General features: G+C 43.0%; 1 protein-coding gene across 2 annotated transcripts in view; it reads left to right on the top strand.

The window, feature by feature from the left end:
* TRPM8 (transient receptor potential cation channel subfamily M member 8) overlaps positions 1 to 21,533 on the top strand; it is a 91,740-nt gene that overhangs the window by 8,962 nt on the left and 61,245 nt on the right. For both annotated transcript variants that reach the window (XM_033229816.1, XM_033229817.1), the window contains exons 3-10: positions 1,377 to 1,533; positions 2,975 to 3,152; positions 6,517 to 6,689; positions 9,353 to 9,527; positions 10,597 to 10,664; positions 13,846 to 14,043; positions 18,099 to 18,201; positions 19,311 to 19,429. In XM_033229816.1, the coding sequence (XP_033085707.1) occupies positions 1,377 to 1,533; positions 2,975 to 3,152; positions 6,517 to 6,689; positions 9,353 to 9,527; positions 10,597 to 10,664; positions 13,846 to 14,043; positions 18,099 to 18,201; positions 19,311 to 19,429 (1,171 nt within the window). The remainder of the gene's footprint in view (positions 1 to 1,376; positions 1,534 to 2,974; positions 3,153 to 6,516; positions 6,690 to 9,352; positions 9,528 to 10,596; positions 10,665 to 13,845; positions 14,044 to 18,098; positions 18,202 to 19,310; positions 19,430 to 21,533) is intronic.

The following is a 21,533-nucleotide window of genomic DNA, read 5'->3' as shown; positions in this document are numbered from 1 at the left end:
CACCTTGATGGAGCAGGTGCCACATTCCAGGCCCAGCGAAACACTCTGCATCATTTCCAACCCTCATGGCAAGCCTGACAGGGGAGGGACTGTGCGAGAGTGAAAGGAGGTGTTTTGTTTGTCCCTCTGCACCTTGCCAGGTGTCGTGCTTAGCTGTTCCTAAGAGACCAACTTAAGCGCAGGAAGGACATCCAGCTCGTCTTGGGCTGCTGTGAAGCTCAGCCCAGGGCTGACTCAGAGTGGATTTTCAGTCAGTATCCATCGAGTGACGGTGGTGTGTTGGCGAAGGCACAGAGGAAGAGGATTTACCACTGACTGCATATCTTTTTATCCTGTTCCAATTTCCTGTTATGCCTCTGTGTCACCTAATGGATGAATTTAGTTCCACTGCATTTTTAATGAGAAGAACTTGTGTTCATTTACCGCACAGTTTGTCCTCATCTACCCCAAATTATTGAAAGTCTCTCTAGCAGCTAATGTCCAATAAGGAAAGGATGATCTCTCTAGAGTCTGGAACATTTTGGGTCTCTGCCAAAGGAATGCATCTTCCCGGTGAGTTCAGCCCATGGGAAGGATGTCTCACCTCGCTTCAGAAGAGCCTTACTGGCTGGGTGAACTGGCAGGGTTGGTGCTGAGGCACTGAGGCCAACTCAGGGCTCCTGTGTTATGAACTGTTTGAGAAGCTGAACAAAGTTTCCAGATTTCTGAAACTCAGTCTCATAAGTCCCATGGACCGAAGCTAGATTCCATGAGGGCAGGGGTCTGTTCTGTTCTATCACAGAGCCAGCTTGTTGGTGAAGGGACAGTAAACATCAGGGATAAAACATTAAACTAGTTTCTTTCTTTCTCTTTCTTTCTTTCTCTCTCTCCCTCCCTCCCTCCCTCTCCCTCCCTCCCTCTCTCTCTCTCTCTCTCTCTCTCTCTCTTTCTTTTTTTTTTTGAGATGGAGTCTGGCTCTGTCGCCCAGGTTGGAGTGCAGTGGCGTGATCTCAGCTCACTGCAACCTCCACCTCCTGGGTTCAGGCCATTCTCCTTCCTCAGCCTCCCGAGTAGCTGGGATTACAGGCGCCTGCAATATACCCAGCTAATTTTTGTATTTTAGTAGAGACGGGCTTTTACCATGTTGCCCAGGCTGGTCTTGAACTCCTGACCTCAAGTGATCTGCCCACCTCACCCTCCCAAAGTGCTGGGTTTACAGGCGTGAGCCACTGCGCTGGTCCACATCAAACTAGTTTCTACGCAAGCGACTGAGATGATGAAAACGGTCTGAAAATAAGACTTGAAGGTATCCTTTGTGTGTCTATTTAACAATGCCAGTTTCCATAAGCAAGCTCAATGAAATCCTTCCTTCCTGTCCACATCATCGTGCTTATCAGGGAGAATGTGTGCAGGTGTGGCTATGCCCAGAGCCAGCACATGGAAGGCACCCAGATCAATCAAAGCGAGAAATGGAACTACAAGAAACACACCAAGGAATTTCCTACGGACGCCTTTGGGGATATTCAGTTTGAGACACTGGGGAAGAAAGGGAAGGTAAGCAGTGGTTTTCTACTTTGGTAGCTAATTCATAGGCCAAAATGACCTGGGCTACCTTGATTTACTTGGAATTGTCTAATAAGATGGAGGCAGGAGAGATGGTTAGTAAACACCAAAAAAGACTGCAGAAAAAGATACATCTTGTAAAAGCCAGACAGCAGTTATTAGGCTATGCTCAACAGGAAAACTCAATAGGTAAGGACTGGATTATCACCTAGCCTCCCGTGTCCACACACAAAGCAGGCATCCATGTCACACCATCTTGAGCCCCGCTGCTACCCTATGAATGCTTTTGTGAACCCTGCTGTTCAGCTCTGTGTACTCTTGAGGTACATACGGCCCTGAATATGCATTCCCTCCATACTCACCGGGCAAGCTCTCCAGCAAGGTTTTGCAAAGGTGTTCAATGATCGGAAACAGCCTCTCCTGCATCCTCTGTGCTCCCAGTCTCAATGAAAGCACCGTCCACAGGCTGCTCCTGCAGGGCCCGGGCCTCTCATCTCCCAAACCTCCATGGCATCCCTGGGAGATGACCAGCCCCATCCACTGCTCACTCTCCCCAGGGCCTCTGTCCCGGAATGGGTCGATGCCCTCTCTTGCTGCCCGCAGCTCTGCTCACCTCCCTGTGGCCTCAGCATGGCTGCTGGAGGACTCCCTAAACGCAAAGCCCACCCTGTTTTTACCCTGCCTCAAACGCCTCAAGGCACCCCTCTGCCTTCAGGACAAAGTCCCAAGTTCTCCACGTGGCCTATGGGGCTTTTCCGGGCCCCTGCAGCGCCCCCCCTCCCCACAACTCTGCTTTCCTTCTGTGAACCCTGAATATCTGAGACAGGTCTCAGTTAATTTAGAAAGTTTATTTTGTCAAGGTTGAGGACGCACGCCCATGGCACAGCCTCAGGAGGTCCCGACAACATGTGCCCAAGGTGGTCAGAGCACAGCTTAGCTTTATACATTTTAGGGAGATATGAGACATTAATCAACATATGTAAGATGAACGCTGGTTCCTTCTGGAAAGGTGGGAAAACTCACCAGGCAAAGGTGGGACAACTCGAAATGGGAGGGGCTTCCAGGTCATAAGTAGACAAGAGACAAATGGTTGCATTCTTTTGAGTTTCTGATGAGCCTCTCCAAAGGAGGGAATCAGATATGCATTCATCTCTGCAAGCAGAGGGGTGACCTGAATAGAGTGGGAGGCAGGTAAGCAGTCCCTAGCTTGAATTTTCAAGCTCCAAGATTTATTTTCCTTTCACACTTCCATTCCTCGTGGGTCCTTGGCACGGCCCCTGCCTGGGACCCCCAGCGCCACGATCCCTGCTGCTCCCACCCCCTCCCCCCTTCTAGAAGCAGGCAAGCGTGGGCGGGGTGTTGGCGCGGATGCTAAACCCCGACCTCAGAAGAACACAGGCTTATCTTGATGCTTCTGCTCCTCTCCCCATAGTATATCCGTCTGTCCTGCGACACGGACGCAGAAATCCTCTACGAGCTGCTGACCCAGCACTGGCACCTGAAAACACCCAACCTGGTCATTTCCGTGACCGGGGGCGCCAAGAACTTCGCCCTGAAGCCGCGCATGCGCAAAATCTTCAGCCGGCTCATCTACATCGCGCAGTCCAAAGGTGGGGGTCGGAGCAGCGACCACGGTTCTTCCATTCGGGCTGCGCCAAGTTTGGGGAGCACAGAAGGTAGTTTCCGTGTGCAGTTCCGGAGAATCCGGATGCTGCTAGAACCATCTAATGAATCGTTATTTTATTGAAAGCAATATCCTCAAATGGACGGGGAGCTCTGGCAGATAGTGGGGGAGCTTCACAAAGTAACTCGAAATCAGCGTGAAGGTGCTTCCTTAGGGGAATTTTTTAAATCTTGTAAGATTTTCATTTTGTTATTAACACACGAAAAATTTTCCCCAGAATTTCGGTTCTGGCGAATTGAAAAGGACAGTTGTAATTTGTTTGGTCTGTAATTGTGAGATCGGTGACGCACTTTTGAAAGTAGTGATGGTGCCTGAGAAATTGTAAGCACCCTGTAAGTGTCTGATTGAGGTCAAAGCAACTAAGGCTTTGTTACTTGAAACACTTAGCATTTTCTTTCTTTTTAACTTTATATTTTAAAAAGTTTTGAATCTACAAAAATGTTGCAAGAATAATGCAATGAACATCTGTACATTCTTCACCTAGATTCACCAATTGTTAACGTTTTCCCACATTTGTCTCATCTTGTTCCATAAATATCTACGTATGATTTTGGGGGGAACTATTGAAAGCGGGTTGCAGGAATCATGATCCTTAACCCCCTAAGTAGATGAACATGCCCCTCCTGAGGACAGGTTTTTTTTTCACATAGCCCAATACAATTTTCAAACCTGAACAGTTACCATGGACCAATACTGCTATCTCACAGTTTACACTCACATTTTGCTAATTATGTCAACAAAGTCCTTTAGAGCAAACATTATTTTTTCTCAATTTGTATTCCAAATCGATTTAGCTTTGCTTTTTTTTTTCTTTAGTTTTCTTACATCTGGAACTGGTTCTTAGCCTTCCCTTGTCTTGCATTACATTTTTTGAAGAGTATAGGCCAATTGCTTTGTAGACTGTCTCTCAATGTGGATTTAGTTGATGTTTGTTCATGATTAGATTCAGTTTATCCAACCTTAACATTTAAAAACCTCTTTTATGCAGAATTAATATTGACTGATAGAACTAAGGAAACGTGTCCTAATCTAGATGTGGGCTTTTTTTGTTGTTGTCAGGAAGAAACTGAGATGTTTTGTTTTGTTTTTCCCATTTATTTTTCTCAGTTTCCTGACCAACCAGAGGGGACACTGTGGGTTGTCACTTTGATACAAAATTGAGCAACTCAGCTTCCTTGCTACTAAATCCTGAACACACCTTGTTCATTCACTAAACAGACACTTACTGGATGCCTATAATGTGTTAGAAATTGTTTTATGTGCTAGAATATAGCAGAACAAAACGGACAAAAAAAATCCCTGGGCTGGGATGCCTGTTTCTATGTAGATGAAGTGAAGCGATTGAAGAAGTTGAATAGTTTCATTGTTGCTGGTTGTTCACTTGGAGTGCTACCTTCATTTCCCATTGTCTCATTTTAAAAGGGAACGTTAATGGCTGAAATGGATATGAAGTCAATCACTGTAAGCATGGGTTTTGCAAAAGAGAAAAGGGTTGCCCAGTGAGGAGATGGGAGAACAGTTGTCAAATCTGCTTCCTCAAAGATAAGGATTAGGGATATTTAAGGAGTGAAGAGGCAGTTGTTGTATGGCCTGGGGAAACGTGATAGACAGTGGAGAAGGAATGAGGTAATTGGTGGTTTGTGCAGGTGTAGTCAGGGTTCATGACTCTTCATAGGACACCTGTTCAGAAAATGGCAGTGTTAGCATGATCTGAGGGAGGAGTTTTGGCCCTCTGACATTGAAAGGTCATCTCTTGGGCATATGTGCACGCCCAGTTGAAGAGTCAACGGTCTCAGCTGTTTTGAACTGGGTAAGAGCAGCTCCCTAGTTCCTGAAAAACAACTTTAGCAACTATTATCATAGTGACGTATATGTCAGAGATGTTATCTAGAAGGAAACTAGTGGTGATTTAGTTATATATTGTTTGTCTACATGACTTTTAGCTACATGGGTTTTAAAATCAACTAGAAGGAAGCAGTTAAAAGCAAGCAAGGCAGGTGAAGTTTGGCGGGCTTGATTAGGTTAGCTCTCGGTGTCAAAATCTATCTAGAGGAAGGAGACCGCATGCTGAGAGGCTGGATTTATATCCTGTAAGAACTGGTTAAAAGAAGTAGGTGTAAAACTTCTAAGGATCACATCATACTTACCTGAAAATATTGGAAGGACTTTGATGTGGAGATGACTAAAATTGTTCCTCATCGCTGAAGACTGTAGTAAAATTAGAGAATGTAAATAGTCAGCAGAGGGACTTTCTAACGATTGGAGGAGGGGGCTGCCTCTCAGCTCCTGACGCTTTCTTACAAGAGCTAATCCAGAGAGGCCAGTGACCGCTCTGAGGGTAGATTCCTACGTGGGCAGCATATTATACTAGGGTCATTTCCAACTTTAGATTCTAGTTTTATGCTAAATAATATTTTTATAAGTATAGTATTTATTTTACTTTGCCCCTCCCCAATAAAACCCTGTATAACCCTTAGCGTCGAGAAGATAATCAGATCTAAACCTTAAAAAGACCAGCATACAGAATTGTGTTTTATAAAGCAAAGTTATTGACACAAAGGCCATCCAAGGAAGATTCACTAGAATCCAACCAATATGGGGGTCCAGGAGCAGAGTGCCTGACTTACCATGGTGGCATTGCCTAATTTGTTTAGAGGCTCTGGTTAGACATTCATTGTCCATGAGAGTCCTCTAGAGTCTGGTTAAAGATACGGACAGATTCCCTGGACCCACCTCTCAGAGAGCCTGATGAGGTAGATCTGGAATAGGGTCAATAATCTGTTTTTTTTGTTTGTTTGTTTTGTTTTGTTTTGAGATGGAGTCTCATTCTGTTGCCCAGACTGGAGTGCAGTGGTGTGATCTCTGCTCACTGCAACCTCCGTCTCCCAGGTTCAAGCAATTCTCCTGCCTCAGCCTCCTGAGTAGCTGGGATTATGGTCGCCCACCACCACGCCTGGCTAAGTTTTGTATTTTTAGTAGAGATGTGGTTTCACCATCTTGGCCAGGCTGGTCATGAGCTCCTGACCTCGTGATCCATTCGCCTCAGCCTCCCAGAGTTCTGGGATTACAAACGTGAGCCACTGCGCCTGGCCAAGAATCTGTATTTTTAAGTGAACACTTCTCAGCAGCACTGTCTGAGGTCCCCTCTTCTTCCTGGCCATACAACATAGCTGCCAGTGCTGTATCCTGACGCCTACAGGGATGGGGACTTTATTTTAGGGGTCTGTGAGTCCAGAATGGAAACTTTGCCCAGTGCCGGTTGACCATTTACTCTTCCTATTTGTTGACAGGTGCTTGGATTCTCACGGGAGGCACCCATTATGGCCTGATGAAGTACATCGGGGAGGTGGTGAGAGATAACACCATCAGCAGGAGTTCAGAGGAGAATATTGTGGCCATTGGCGTAGCAGCTTGGGGCATGGTCTCCAACCGGGACACCCTCATCAGGAATTGTGATGCTGAGGTACGGGTGGGACAGAAGGAGGTCTGCTAGGTCACATGGAAGAAAGACCACGGCATGAGCCAGTGGCCTGAACCCCGGGGCTCTGTGATGGAGCCAGACCATGGGGATGTCTGCCTTTCAAGGAGTGTCTTTGGGACCTTAAAGGAATTGAAAACAAGGATGACGTACGTCATTAACTGCTGGGAAAGAGTTAACAGTGAATGTTGCTTTTTTCATTAAAATGTGTTCTCAGCAATCTCATATCACAGTCAGGTTCTTTATTCTTTATAACCAAGGCTTACATCCATTTCAGGAGGGCTCAAGCCCAACCGCAATATCTTGATTGCTTGGCTACACTCAGAAGAATACAAATCAATAGATATTGTCCTTGGTTAATTTGGAATTAGAAGGTTGTGAGACAACCCCCAGCCTCCACCCCGCAAATGTTTCCTGTGAACATATTTAGAGAATAATGAGCCTTTCATGTTAAAAATACAAGGTAGACATGGGGTTTTATATCAAGTGTAGCATTTTGAAAACAACATTTCTAGTAGTTGAGGACCTTCTTAAGCAACAGGTGTTCTCTGCCCAGAAGCTTTGGGCCAGATGTTCAGATATCCACATTTAAGCTACACCTTCTCCCATCTGGACTCCTTAGAAGCAGCAAATGTTAAGGATTTTTGGAATTGCTGTGATTCTTCTTTTAGAATTATTTTATTTTTGTGCCTTGGTTACCATTTTTGAGATATATAAGGGGCAGGGGAGAGTGGGAGGTGTTTTTTTGTGCATCTTCAAGGAGGAAGCATGGTAGAGGGGGAGGAGGGTACGTTTCGAAGACAGAGAAGTTGGGGTTGGAGTAATCAATCTTTTTCTAGTTACATAGTCTGGAGCCAGTTCCCTTCTTCAAGTTTTTTATAATAATAACCTGTATTGTTATGGGACTGATTTATCTAATTGCGCAGAGTGAATGATAGCTTCTATTATTATTATTAGATGCTCAAGAAGGGATGGCAAAATGGTTTCACATAAAATGCCAACTTCAGGGATGAGAGTGGCCTAGAGCAGGCTTTTGAGGACAGTGGCAGGCTAAGTGGGAAAGAATACCATTATCAATTAGCAATATTTTTAATGGACACGGGAGTCAATGCAGTGTTGTGTAATTATCCCCATGGTAGATGCAGTACATGTGTTAATTCACAGACTCACAAAAAGCCTTGAAAATGTAGGTATTTTTACCCCTGAATGGGAATGAGAAAAGACTTCAAAATCTCCCTAGAGGCTGCTTCTAGGGCCCATTTCCTGGCAACAAGTAAAACTTGAAATGAATATGTAAAGATTAAAGAACCTGCCAATCATTTGGAAATTAAGAAACAACCAACTATCCCAACCATCTGGTAAACAAATGCAGGATCTAGAATGATCTTTCAAAAATATAATATCAGATAACTTAGAAAGCAATGCAAGTGAAAACATTACCTATTAAGAATAATATATATTAATATGTCAGTATGGCCAAAGCCGCACTCAAAGTGAAATGCATAGCCATATACCTTTATTAGGAAAATTAAAATTAATAAGTAATTCATTAATCATAATAACAAAACCTAACGTTGATACAATAGCACTTACTATGTACTAGGTTCTATTCTAAGTGTTTTACATATATTAACTCATTTGATCTTCATAACAAAACTATGAGGTAAGTACTACTGTTCCCCTCTCATTATAAATGAGAAAAGTGAGGCATACAGAAAGTAAGAAAGTTTCTTAGTGCACATATCTAGTTAGTGGCAGGTCCATGGTACCCAATCTTTTAATCACTACAGTATTCAAATTAATAAATTTTAAAAATCATATCACCAGCAAAACTCTGAATTCTTTCTGAATACTATTTTTTCCTTCTGTTCTCCTTGAGTTTTGGTGGTGATATTATTTTTCAAACTTATTAAATTCTATTCTTGGAGTTAAGATTGAAAACCTTTTAATGCAACCCTAATACTTTAAAAACTAAATGCCTTTGAATGGAGCTTGAGAGTGAGGAACGTTTTTGGTAAGGATTCCTTTCTTTATGTTCCTCAAGCAGCTTTTTATTCTCTGGTATTTTGGGGACAAAGTATCCATTTAATTACTTCTTTTTGTGGTCCTGTTGCTGTGAGCTTCTCAAGTGCAAAGACTATTTCATTCATTTTCTAATCCCTAGATCCTGGCATGGGTTATGGCATATGATAGATTCCAGACAACTATGTATGTGTGCAATTCAATGTCTGCTTCTACCTGTATCCACACACACACAAATACACACATACACACACACACACATTTGCACATACGCAGTTTCCTGAATGCTGAATTTCAATTTCGTTGAATATTTGCAAAAGAGCACAGGGCAATGAACCAAGAATGGGACTGGGAATCTGATCCTTACATTGTCTCTAGCCATTTATGAGAAAATGAGCACGTGACACTACCATTTTGAACTTCCATTTCCTCATATTTAAAAGGAAGTCTGTGCTGTAAGATTGCTAAGACCCCTCTGAATTTAAAAATTCAGAATTTTTAAATCTGAGAGGAGGCATAATATAATTGAACCCAAAGTATTAGCTTTCGTATGAATGTATAAAAATATCACCATGTATCTTGACTGATAATACAATCTCAAAGACAAGCTTCCCTGTACTTTTCAGGGCTATTTTTCAGCCCAGTACCCTATGGATGACTTCACGAGAGACCCTCTGTATATCCTGGACAACAACCACACGCATTTGCTGCTCGTGGACAATGGCTGTCATGGACATCCCACCGTGGAAGCAAAGCTCCGGAATCAGCTAGAGAAATACATCTCTGAGCGCACTATTCAAGGTCAGTGGTTAGGAAGTAGTACACCCAGATGTGTACAATAACCACAGCAGCCATAGCATCAACAACAATCGCTACCAACTACTGAGTGATGCATGAGAAACACGCCTGATCAGGTATTTTTATTGCCAAAGAACTGTTATTTCTCTTCTTTTTTCAACGCACCAGGAATGCTTCTGCCAGGGTCATTGTGGTATGTACCCTTCAACATGCTGAAGGCAATGATAAATATGGCCATCTTCCACTGTAGTTTGTCAGTATGAAGAGCTGGCTGTCTTCTTCTGGTAGATACCATTTAAGAACAAATATGATCTGCGATGACAAATATGAGTTTATGAAACAATGTAATTAGCTAGGAGAGAAAAGATAAAACCAGCCTACTAGTTTAACAATGGTATGGTTTACTTTTTTGAATCTTGGCTACTTCTGAGTAACAGAAAACAGTGGTCTCAAGAGAAGAATGCAATAGTTGAGTGAAAGCCATTATTTGCCATGGTTAAGTGACATGTACTTTCTCTCTTCCTGTGGACAGGGTATTGAGATGTGTCCTGTCATGGAACAAGATTACCTTGTGATTTAGTGATAGACATAATGGCAGGAACTTGTTGGAGATGTTCTCAATTATTTTCCTTTCACAATTGGACATACACGAAGGAAGAAACTATATATGCAATAAACTCTGTTGAAAGACCACTAGTTATGCCAAGTTCTCACTCACTCAAGAAAGCATAGGATTATGCAAATGAGTGACAGCATCGTTATTATAAGGATCAACTTAAACCTAGTTTAATTTATAGGTGCAAAGGTAAATAATGCATGGGCTTTAAATATTTAAATATGTATTTTAAGTATCAATGACAAATTGCAACATGACCCATGTCATGCTATTACTAGCGTGGGGCGAAAACACTCATCCGTCTTTAATGAGTAGATAATGTTCAAGTCCGTGAGATGTGAAGCTATCTCTCCACACCTTGGCTCACAGGGCAGAAGCTCTTGGTCCAACTTTTCACAGCGGTAGATGAGTATTTCCAATGAGCTCAAAATATCCTTTACTTTTTATGTGTTACAGATTCCAACTATGGTGGCAAGATCCCCATTGTGTGTTTTGCCCAAGGAGGTGGAAAAGAGACTTTGAAAGTGAGTCCTGATTTAGTTTTCTAGAAGGTTGGTTAATAAACCTATCCAACAAATTTGTGTTTTCAGGGATTTGGGCTCATCTAATCTAACCTAGTTCATTTTACTGCAGCAAGTAGGTAGTGGTTTCCCTCTACATACTGTTACCCTAACAGACTCCGGTTGTTCCTCAGTCAAGAAGATTTGGGAGGAGAATTTCAGTGACATGAATAACCTGTGTACTTAGTGTTGGCCCTGACAATCAACCTGCCAAAGAGAAGAGGTGACATTAACTCGGGAGACTTAAAGATTGTAACCAGCATACATATTAGAAAGCTATGGCCACCCCATCTACATTGAGATGAGCTATGATCATACACACACAGATTGCTCCCAAATCGAATGTTTCCAGACCACCTAAGGCCCATTTATATGCCGTGTGGGGATACAGGTATGTCGCATGATGGAATCCCAAACCCTAAGTGATTCTGAGATCATGGAAACTTCTTGAATGTTTCTGCACCTGCAATATTGAGCAACTGAGCAGGAATCTGACTTCCCAGCCAATCTGTATGGACTCATTACTGAGTTCATCTTGCCTGCAGCCAGGCTCCTGTTTGACGTTTTTTGTTTGTTTTTGTTTGAGAATCCACTTGAATCAAAACCTTTTATTTATTTATATTTTTATTTATTTGTTTTTAACTTTTTGGTTTAGGGGTACATGTGTAGGTTTTATGTGTAGGTAAATTGTATGTCACGGGGTTTGACATACAGATTATTTTGTCACCCAGGTAATAAGCATAGTACCCCATAGGTAGTTTTAAAAAACAGTTAGTGTGACTGCATTTTAGTAAGTATTGTAAACAATTTTCGAGAGCTCATTTTTCTAGGAATAGCACAAGAAAGTCATTTTTAACTCATCTTTTTCATGAATTTCCACAATGATTTGCATATTCCTCCTTGTACACATCCTATTTTACCTCTAAGACGGGGAATAGATTAAAGATACCTGTGACTCTCGATCTTCACCACTCTCTTCATCAGAGTAAATCCCTAGAGCTAAAAGTAAGTGCTGGCAAAGTTACCTGGAAACATCATCTAGTACTTCTCATTACTCTTTTATGTAACAATGGTCTTTTTCTTCATCCATTCAACAGATATTTATTGAGTATCCACTATGAGATTTACAATTGAGACCATGGTTAAATAAAAATCTTCAAGGAAACATTAAAATAGAGATTCTTATCAGTGTGTGTCAGTGTATTAAAACCTTTTTATGCCTAGTGTTCCATTATTGGAACGCTACGCATGTGGGAGTTATTTATATCCTACTGCTCAAGGTCATCGCCAAGGTGATCACCAAAAAATCAAAAAATTGCAACTTCCAGCATAAATGGCTCGGATCTGAAAAAGCAGCCACATCAAAGAGGAAGAGGGGTGGAGAAAAAGTCATTGAAATATGGTTACATTTATTATCTTACCAGAGCAAATATTAGATTTGGAATGAAGATTTCTTGGCATAGGGTGTAGGGGGAGACTGGAGAGCTGCTGCTGGTCTAGGGCACTGCATTTCGACGGCAGTTTCCAGTGCCGTCTGCTCAGCCAATTAACAACCTACAGTAGCAGGGATAGGAGAGGTGAGGGGAACTAGGAGAAAATACCCAGCCAGGGCCGGGCACTGTGGCTCAGGCCTGTAATCCCTGCACTTTGGGAGGCTGAGGTGGGTGGATCACCTGAGGTCAGGAGTTCGAGACCAGCCTGGCCAACATGGCAAAACCCTGTCTCTACTAAAAAACAAAAATTAGCTGGGCGCAGTGGCAGGTGCCTGTAATCCCAGCTATTCAGGGGGCTGAGGCAGAAGAATCGCTTGAACCCAGGAGCCAGAGGTTGCAGCGAGCCGAGACCGCGCCATTGCACTCCAGCCTGGGAGACAGAGCAAGACTTAGTCTCAGAAAAGAAAAAAAAGAAAAGAAAAGTAAAGAAAAGAAAAAAAGAAAATACCCAGCTGGTGCCTCTGCATCCCTTCCTGGTTCAGCCCCCATCAGCACACCCATAACCACCTGTGGTACAGACACTTGAGGCACACAGAGGGACCCCAGCCTGCTCTGTGACTCTCACACTCTGTGGTCTCCAATCGTGGCACCACACATCTGGCTTTCTGTGTGATGTCTTCTCTAAGGAAAGCACTCAGACCTAAAAACAAGTGCTTTTCAATTTCTTTTGTACCTCCAGGTAGATCACTGTATCTTGCTGTCCAGTGATTAAAATCCTTAATTTTCTGCTGACCTCTGCAGTTATTATAACGGTCATAAAAGTGTGCTAGATGTTTATCCAGAAAGAAGATATATTTTTATTCATTTTTAATAACAGGGTCAGGGGAAATTATTTGAGGAGGGAAATGTGTGAGTAAACATCACATAAAATATGTGGTTGCTGTTTTTTTTTTCTTTTTTTGATTGTTTTTTGTTTTTTTTTTTGAGACGGAGTCTCGCTCTGTCGCCCGGGCTGGAGTGCAGTGGCCGGATCTCAGCTCACTGCAAGCTCCGCCTCCCGGATTCACGCCATTCTCCTGCCTCAGCCTCCCGAGTAGCTGGGACTACAGGCGGCCGCCACCTCGCCCGGCTATTTTTTTGTATTTTCTAGTAGAGACGGGGTTTCACCATGTTAGCCAGGATGGTCTCGATCTCCTGACCTCGTGATCCGCCCGTCTCGGCCTCCCAAAGTGCTGGGATTACAGGCTTGAGCCACCGCGCCCGGCCGTGGTTGCTGTTTTTAAGCTATTTTCATACCTTAAAAGTATGAGTATTGATTACTACTAACCTATTTCAGATAAGCTATCAACAATAATGCTGAATACAGTCTTAGTACGTGCCACTCAAATCTATTATGTCAGTACTTGGAATGAGCGATTTTGTGTACAGGGATATTTTAAAGCACTTATCCATGGAAAACTTAAGCTAGTCATATGTGTTCTTATTATGGAACTCGTTGTGGGTACAAGATTTCATAAAGCAGATTACATTTCTCATTCATAAAGCAATTGCCAACTTTTGATTTGCTTCTGAATTAAAATAAAAACCCCAAAGGAAAAAATGTAGGGATGGGTCCATGTGTTTTCACCAGCTTGGCTCAGAACCTTAGTCCGGAGCTGGGTTCTGTGAACCAAGGTCTCTTTGATCTGCCTGACTCTGTCTCCTTCCTCCAGGCCATCAATACTTCCATCAAAAGTAAAATTCCTTGTGTGGTGGTGGAAGGCTCGGGCCAGATCGCTGATGTGATCGCCAGCCTGGTGGAGGTGGAGGATGCCCTGACATCTTCTGCCGTCAAGGAGAAGCTGGTACGCTTTTTACCCCGCACCGTGTCCCGGCTGCCGGAGGAGGAGACTGAGAGTTGGATCAAATGGGTGAGTTGTTGGGACCATGTCTGGAGGCTGAGAAAATGAGACTAGTTTGTGAGAAGGGAGAATGCCTTAAACGCCCAACTCCACCAGCAGCTGCACATATTCGGTGTTTTCTCCGTGCCTTTCAGACTCAACAGGTGTCTTGCTGGAAACTGAAGTTCAGTAAGTTACGTGGCTCACCAAGTGTATAATATTTCTACTTGAGATATTGCATTTTTCAGAGTTTACTGAAAAAGGGAAAACTGATGGTTTTATATGAATGTTCTTATTGGGACATTGTAATATCTTATTCAAGTCCAGGAGAGAGACAGACACAAGACTCTGGCAAAAAGAGATAAACATATCAGCTTACTGATGATGAAGGCAAAGTTGAAAGAGGTGGCTTGAGGTGCAGAACATTGGACCTGCATATGCTAAGTCTCAGAATAAGACAGATGAGCCCACCCTGACACAGGCAGCCCCGGACACCTGCTGACCTCCCTGCTGGGCTAGACGTGGAGGCTGCAGACCAGGGCACTAGTGCTTTGCAAGGAGCAAAGCCCAGTGACAGAAGGAGAGGGCTGGCTGGGCAAAGCCAATATTGCTTCCCAACCCTGAGTAGGGCTAAGTGAAAGAGTGGAGATTGACCAGGCAGCTAATTGTGATGAGGCCCCTCCCTATGGAACTCTGTTGTTTGGGAAAAGCAGCACTCCCTTTCCAAAGTGCTTCTATATTTTTGGTTCTCTAGGCATTCATACCTAATTATTTTGAGTTAGTTCTGAACATGTAAACAGGGCTGGGTGCAGTGACTCTTGTCTGTAATCCCAACCCTTTGGGAGGCCACGGCCGGAAGATTGCTTGAGGCCAGGAGTTCAAGACCTGCCTGGACAACGTAGTGAGACTCCATCCCTACAAACAAACAAACAAACAAACAAAAATTACCCAGACATACAACTGTAGTACCAGCTACTTGGTAAGTTGAGGTGGGAGAATCACTTGAGCCAGGGAGTTTGAGGCTGCAGTGAGCTGCTAGCCATTGCACTCTAGTCTGGGTGACATAGTGAGATCCCATCTCAGGAAAAAACCCAAAACAAACAATCAAAAAAAGCATATAAACAGGCCATTTCCGAAGTATACATATCAAAGTAAGACACTGCATATTGATTGCATGTTGATTACCACTCTCAACGTCATTTCCTGTGATGGATGGAATAAATTCAGTGGTCAGTTCAGGGATCCCTATAGAGGAAAAAACAGATGACTCCTAATTTATCCATCAAAGATGGCCCCAGGTCCACTTCAGTGACTCTCCTGTCACTCCTTGTACAAGTTGGCTTACCAGGTCTTGACCAGGCCGTGTCCAATGAACAGAGGCCATCTGAAGGGTTACCACATCCTTTATAAGGGATTTTGATTTCTGCTTCATGAAAACTGTTACAGGCGACTCATCTGAAATAGGCTAAAAGGCATATTGTACCTTCTTTGATTATATTATCCTTTCTGCAATTCAAAGCTAATTCATATTCATACTGAATATGCTAATGATATGTCGTAATTATAATCACGTCACTCAGAAGATATAATCAATAATTAGTCTGGAATTTTAATTAGGCACTCATATAGGGCTTTGCAATTGGTACAGATTTCCCAAAAGACCAAGCTCAAGAGTGGGATTATTAATTAATGAATGTATACATTCAGGCAGGTATTAATTAGGCAACTTTCCAGGGCAGTCCTGGGTGACCTCACTGACTGTGTGGACAAACAGCCCCAAACCTGGACTCCCAGTTTCTTGACCACTCTAAGCGACGCATTATACGTCTTCCACTGGGCTCACACCTTCCTCTCCTAAAAGCCGCCACGGTTATTCCCCCATGCCCTATTCCTCAACTTCTCGAGAACTTGACCCTTCATAGTCTTCCAATCTATCAACCGATCTAGATATCATTCATTCATTTATTCATCTTTAACTCTCATTTATTAATTTATTCAGTAGATATTTGTTGAGCACATACCGCGTGCCAGGTTCTGAAATAGGCACTTCAGAAAGAATTGCGTACACAACAGAAACGGTCTGTGTTCTGATAGACAAAACAGAAGTTGAGAAAAGGTTTATGTCGAGGGATGACAGTACAATGCATTCTGTAATTGCAAGCTGAAATGGGTGTTCAGAAGAAAGGTAACATGGATACAGAAAGGCAGGTGCTGAGGGAGCCTGGACTGGTGTGGGGCTTTCTGGAAGGCTTCCCGGAGGAAGTGACGTGGGAGCCAAGATCTGAAGGATGGAGAGAGTTAACGACGCGGGGGCTGGGGTTGTGGTGGTGGTGGGAACTGCATGTGCAAAGGTCCTGAGGTAGGGGACATGCCTGAGGAGTGAAAGACGGCCATGAGGGTGGAAATGGTGAGTGGGAGCTAAGAACTTGTGAGGGCCCAGCCCAGGAGGCTCCTTGGGCCCTGTTTGGTCTTGTTCAAATGTAATGGGATATTGTTAAAAGGTTTGAAGCAGGGAGAAAACGAGATAGGAGTTGTGTTCAGGAGAGCTCACTCTGGCAGCAGTGGGGCAGAGGATGGAGGAGGCAGGAGTGTGCGGGATGGAGTCCCAGCTAGGAGGCCCCTGTGGCCGTCTCTGGGGTCCATCGGTTTACTTGATACCCATATTCATTTTCTTCTTCTTTCTTTTTATTTCAAAGGAAAATAAAAATAACTCCTTGGTACTGCCCACCTCCACTTGTGCCCCAGAATTTGGGGACCTTCAGCCCTCTTCCCTGCCTGTCAGTCCTAGCTGGACCTCTATTCTTCAGCCTGAACAAAGGCTGCAGACAGATGAAGAGGGCCTTTCCTTCATGCTATCATTCCTGTCCATCCTCTCCTTCAAAATCTCCATGGTTTATCTTTTCCTGCAGTTTTCATTGATTTATTCATCAACTACCTGGGTGCTTTGAACTAAGACCTCTATCACCACCTTTCCTAGGCAGCTGCAACCTCAAAAGTTCGCCTTCTAATTTCCAAATCCAAGGGCTCTTCTTGCCATCTTCAAACAGCTAGATCCTGAGACTTCGTCTCCCACCCAGCGGAGCCTCTGCAGTTCCAGATCCTTACTTCCAAATGTCGCCAGGGAAGCCCACCATTGCCTCAAACTCAGTCTAATGGAAACCAGACTTGCTCCCTTGGCTAGAAGGGGCCCTACTCACCAAGCTCCTGCTGGGCTCGCCAGTGCTCGTAACCTTGGAATTACGGGGTTCTTTACTTTTTAAAATGTCTTAAAATTAAACATTACAGAAAAATAACAAAGGACAATGTAGAAAATTCTTAATCTTTTTCTCCAGTTTCCAAGTCTTCTTTCTTGTTTGCATTTGAGCTTTTATTTCCTATCATTTAAATCTTTATGGGCACACTTGGATGGTGTCTACAGTCTTCTATTGTCCCTTCATGACTTACTGGGTCATTTAATAACTGAGCATCTGCCATGTGTCAGCTTTGTGACACACACACACACACGCACACAGACGCACACATCTCTAGTCAAATGAGGCTCTCAGCTTTTTGATGCAGGCTTCTTGATACGTGTGCTCTTCTATAACCGGTACTTTATTCTCACTGTAGTCAAGGACTCATTACAATTCCGAAATGAGAAGCTGATCTGGAACTCCACTACAGGTGGTCTTTTTTTTTTTTTTTTTTTTTTTTTTTTGAGACAGAGTCTCGCTCTGTCGCCCAGGCTGGAGTGCAGTGGCCAGATCTCAGCTCACTGCAAGCTCCGCCTCCCGGGTTCCCGCCATTCTCCTGCCTCAGCCTCCCGAGCAGCTGGGACTACAGGCGCCCGCCACCTCGCCCGGCTAGATTTTTTTGTATTTTTTTTAGTAGAGACGGGGTTTCACCGTGTTAGCCGGGATGGTCTCGATCTCCTGACCTCGTGATCCGCCCGTCTCGGCCTCCCAAAGTGCTGGGATTACAGGCTTGAGCCACCGCGCCCGGCCCAGGTGGTCTTTTTAAAGAAGGTCTCTCTCAAAAAGAAAGAAGTTTATGCTCCTCATGCCTAACATCTGTTGGCTGACAACTTTGTTCTTTAATTTTACCAGCTCAAAGAAATTCTTGAAAGTTCTCACCTGTTAACAGTTATTAAGATGGAAGAAGCTGGGGACGGAATTGTGAGCAATGTCATCTCCTACGCTCTGTATAAAGGTGAGTAAAAAATAGCTCCTTTTGAAGTGTCAGCTTTGTGTTGTTTTCTGTGGCTTTTCGTGAGGTACATTTCTTTTATAAAACAGCTTTATTGAAAGGCAAGCTTGTGCTTAATTTTGATGATTTTAGATTGGAAGCTAGAATAACTATGCTTGCCCTCGTGAGGTGAATCTCCTTGGTTGTATGTGTTTGGTAGAATAATAATTTTTATGTCATTAAAATACTGGTCAAACACAATCACAGTGGTCTCCAAAGAGCTTTTTCTAACAGTGGTTGAAAATATGTTTTTATTGGGCCTCAGATTCCTTTGAGAATATGGCAGAACTATGGGTCTTTGTCCTAGCAGTCTACATATTTGTACACATATGCACACATACTTCACACATAAGTAATTTTGCATTTAATTTCAGGAGTTTACAAATTTCCTGAAGCTTACGAATGAAACTCAGGTTAAAATATTCTCGTTCAGGATCTTTGCTGCTTTAGTATTCCATAAAGTGGATGTTACCCATAGTAAATAGATCCTGGATTGTCTAGACTTGAATTTGTGACTGGTAAATGTAAATTAGCTAGAGTAGAGCTAGGCACATTGGAAGTGCAATTAAAGCATTAGCAATTTACTAGAATCATTCTTATTGTACTTGCCAGACATTTGGTTATAAAGGTATTTATTAAAATGGAATTACATCTGTACAGATACATAGATGCAGAAAATATTAGCTCTGGAAAAGACAAGAATAACAATGTTGTAAGGTGGCTTATTGTTTCATAGATTTAGATGTAGCATAAGTCAGAGATGGCCCCTTGAAATATAATGCTATGGAATCTGAATCTATGGAAAAAACCTTAATATACTATTATTACACCATTAGGATATTCAATGGAAAAACATTACTGTAGCCTGAGTTGATCCCCATTATAAACTTTGGGACATACAGGATGTGGTTAAGAATGAGTGAAGATAGAGTGAATGACAGTTTGAGTGTCTGAATGTAAAAGAACATGCTCAGCATCACCTGTGATAAACAGCTCTGATAATTGCCCACACTGAATGGTTCTGACTCTTTCTGGGCCTTTGGTGAGTTGAGTCTTTTCCTGCCCTCTTACAGCCTTCAGCACCAATGAGCAAGACAAGGATAACTGGAATGGGCAGCTGAAGCTTCTGCTGGAGTGGAACCAGCTGGACTTAGCCAATGATGAGATTTTCACCAATGACCGCCGATGGGAGGTAAGCACGAAGCTCTCCTGGGTTTTTCCAGTGTTGGGTCTGGACAGTGGTCTGGGCAATGGCTGGTCCATTTCCAGCGAGATTCAATGCTGAATCTCTTAAGGGATTGTTCTATTCCGGAATATCAGGTTTGGTGAGCCTTTATTTCCTTGTCTGCAGCATAGGGTCATAACATTGACTTAGTAGGTTTGTTGTGAAGAGATAATAAAAATAAATGGTCTAAAATAATATCAACTCCACAATGCCTTCAGCCACAACGTGAGGCTGATTCCCCATATGGGTGCAGAGATGCAGATCTCCTCCTGGATGTGCGTGGGCAGAAGTATGGGAAAAATATATGTTGGATGATTGAAAGTAGCTTAACTACAGATCAAGACGGCAGCACTCTTGCTCCATGCCCCCACCTGCCTAGCCAAGTTCTGATTAGAGAACTATCTGTAATGAGATGCATAAGAGACAAATAGAACAACCTGACTGACACTCCCTGGTGAATGTCTTAGAGCAGGGTTACAGGTCCATGGCCGTTAGGAACAGCAGGAAGTGAGCAGCGGGCAAGCAAGTGAAACTTCATCTGTATTTACACCAGCTCCCCATTGCTTGCATTCCTGCCTGAGCTCCGCCTTCAGTCAGATCAGCAGCGGTGTTAGCTTCCTATAGGAGCACGAACCCTATTGTGAACGGAGCATGTGAGGGATCTAGGTTGTGCGCTCCCTATGAGAATCTAATGCCTGATGATCTGCCACTGCCTCCCATCACCCCCAGATGGGACTGTCCAGTTGCAGGAAAACAAGCCCAGAGTTCCCACTGAGTCTACATTATGGAGAGTAGTATAATTATACAATGTAATAATAATAGAAATAAAGTGCACAATAAATTTAACGCTCTTGGATCATCCCAAAACCATCCCCCCAGCCTGGTCAATGGAAAAATTGTCTTCCAGGAAACTAGCCCCTGGTGCCAAAAAGATTGGTGACTGCTGTCTTAGAGCTAGAAACCAGGACTCCCCTAGCCACATGAGCAGCTTTAATATGGAAGTTGCACATGCAATAAAAAGCGTTTTTTTTTCTTTCCAGCAGACTGCATTTTCTCACTTTTCAATGTGATTAGTGTTTTAGGATTGCATTTTCCAGCAGTATCCTCCTGTGTACAACTAAAGTGCAGTCAGCCCTAGGAGCCTTTTTCAATGACAATTATTGTGAACCATCACACTCAGTTTTATAAGGCTGCTTCTTTGTTTTCGGCTTTTCCAAATTAATTTCAGTCATTAGGGGGCCATGATAATATATGTACTTTTATACATGTATGTATAGATTTGAAGGTGCATATATTTCATAACTTTCATTCTTGGCGGACAGGGTCAGAAAACACTTTCAGGCCTATTGTTGTGTAATCAAAGAATAAGACTCGATTTATATTAACATACTATCAATTTTAATGAGAACAGCATACATAAAGTCATGGCTTATGAATTTTTAAATTATTCATTCTTTTAGCAAACATTATCTTGTGTATCATGTTTGCAGTACAATGAACCCTGCTGCACATTGCAAGGCTTTAATTAGTGGAGGGAAAGTGGAACTGTAAGTAGATCCAGTCAATTGATTCATAAATGAATTACTGTGTGTGAAATGTTCTATTTAAGTGAGGTCAGATGGTACAAATAAACTTAGGCATGTCATGAATGGTACATTTAATTTTATTAACTCAGCTAAAGATGGTTAAGGGTTAAGGGCACAATGGCTAAGGAAATGGACTCTGGAGTCAACCCATTTGCATGACTTTGGGCAAATTATTTAACCTCCCTATGCCTCAGTTTCCTCCTACAGTGGCATGTTAGAGCCAGCTTGTATTGGCTGGCAAGAGCCAACTGCTAAATTTTTAGAGATTTTCTGAGTTGGTTGTTAAATACAGTCATTATTAATCAGTTATCTTTGGCTGGTCATAGTGGCTCATGCCTGTAATCCCAGCACTTTGAGAGGCCAAGGTGAGAGGATTGCTTGAGTCCAGGAGTTTGAGATCAGTCTGGACAACATGGCGAAACCCCATGTCTACCAAAAAATATATATATATAAAAATTTACTGGGTGTGGTGGCACACACCCGTA

This window comes from Trachypithecus francoisi, unplaced genomic scaffold (assembly GCF_009764315.1).
Source record: "Trachypithecus francoisi isolate TF-2019V2 unplaced genomic scaffold, Tfra_2.0 Lachesis_group13, whole genome shotgun sequence".
In the NCBI taxonomy this organism is placed as follows: Eukaryota; Metazoa; Chordata; class Mammalia; order Primates; family Cercopithecidae; genus Trachypithecus; species Trachypithecus francoisi.
The sequence above is the reverse complement of the archived record's forward strand: the minus strand, read 5'-3'. Positions and strand labels throughout refer to the sequence as shown.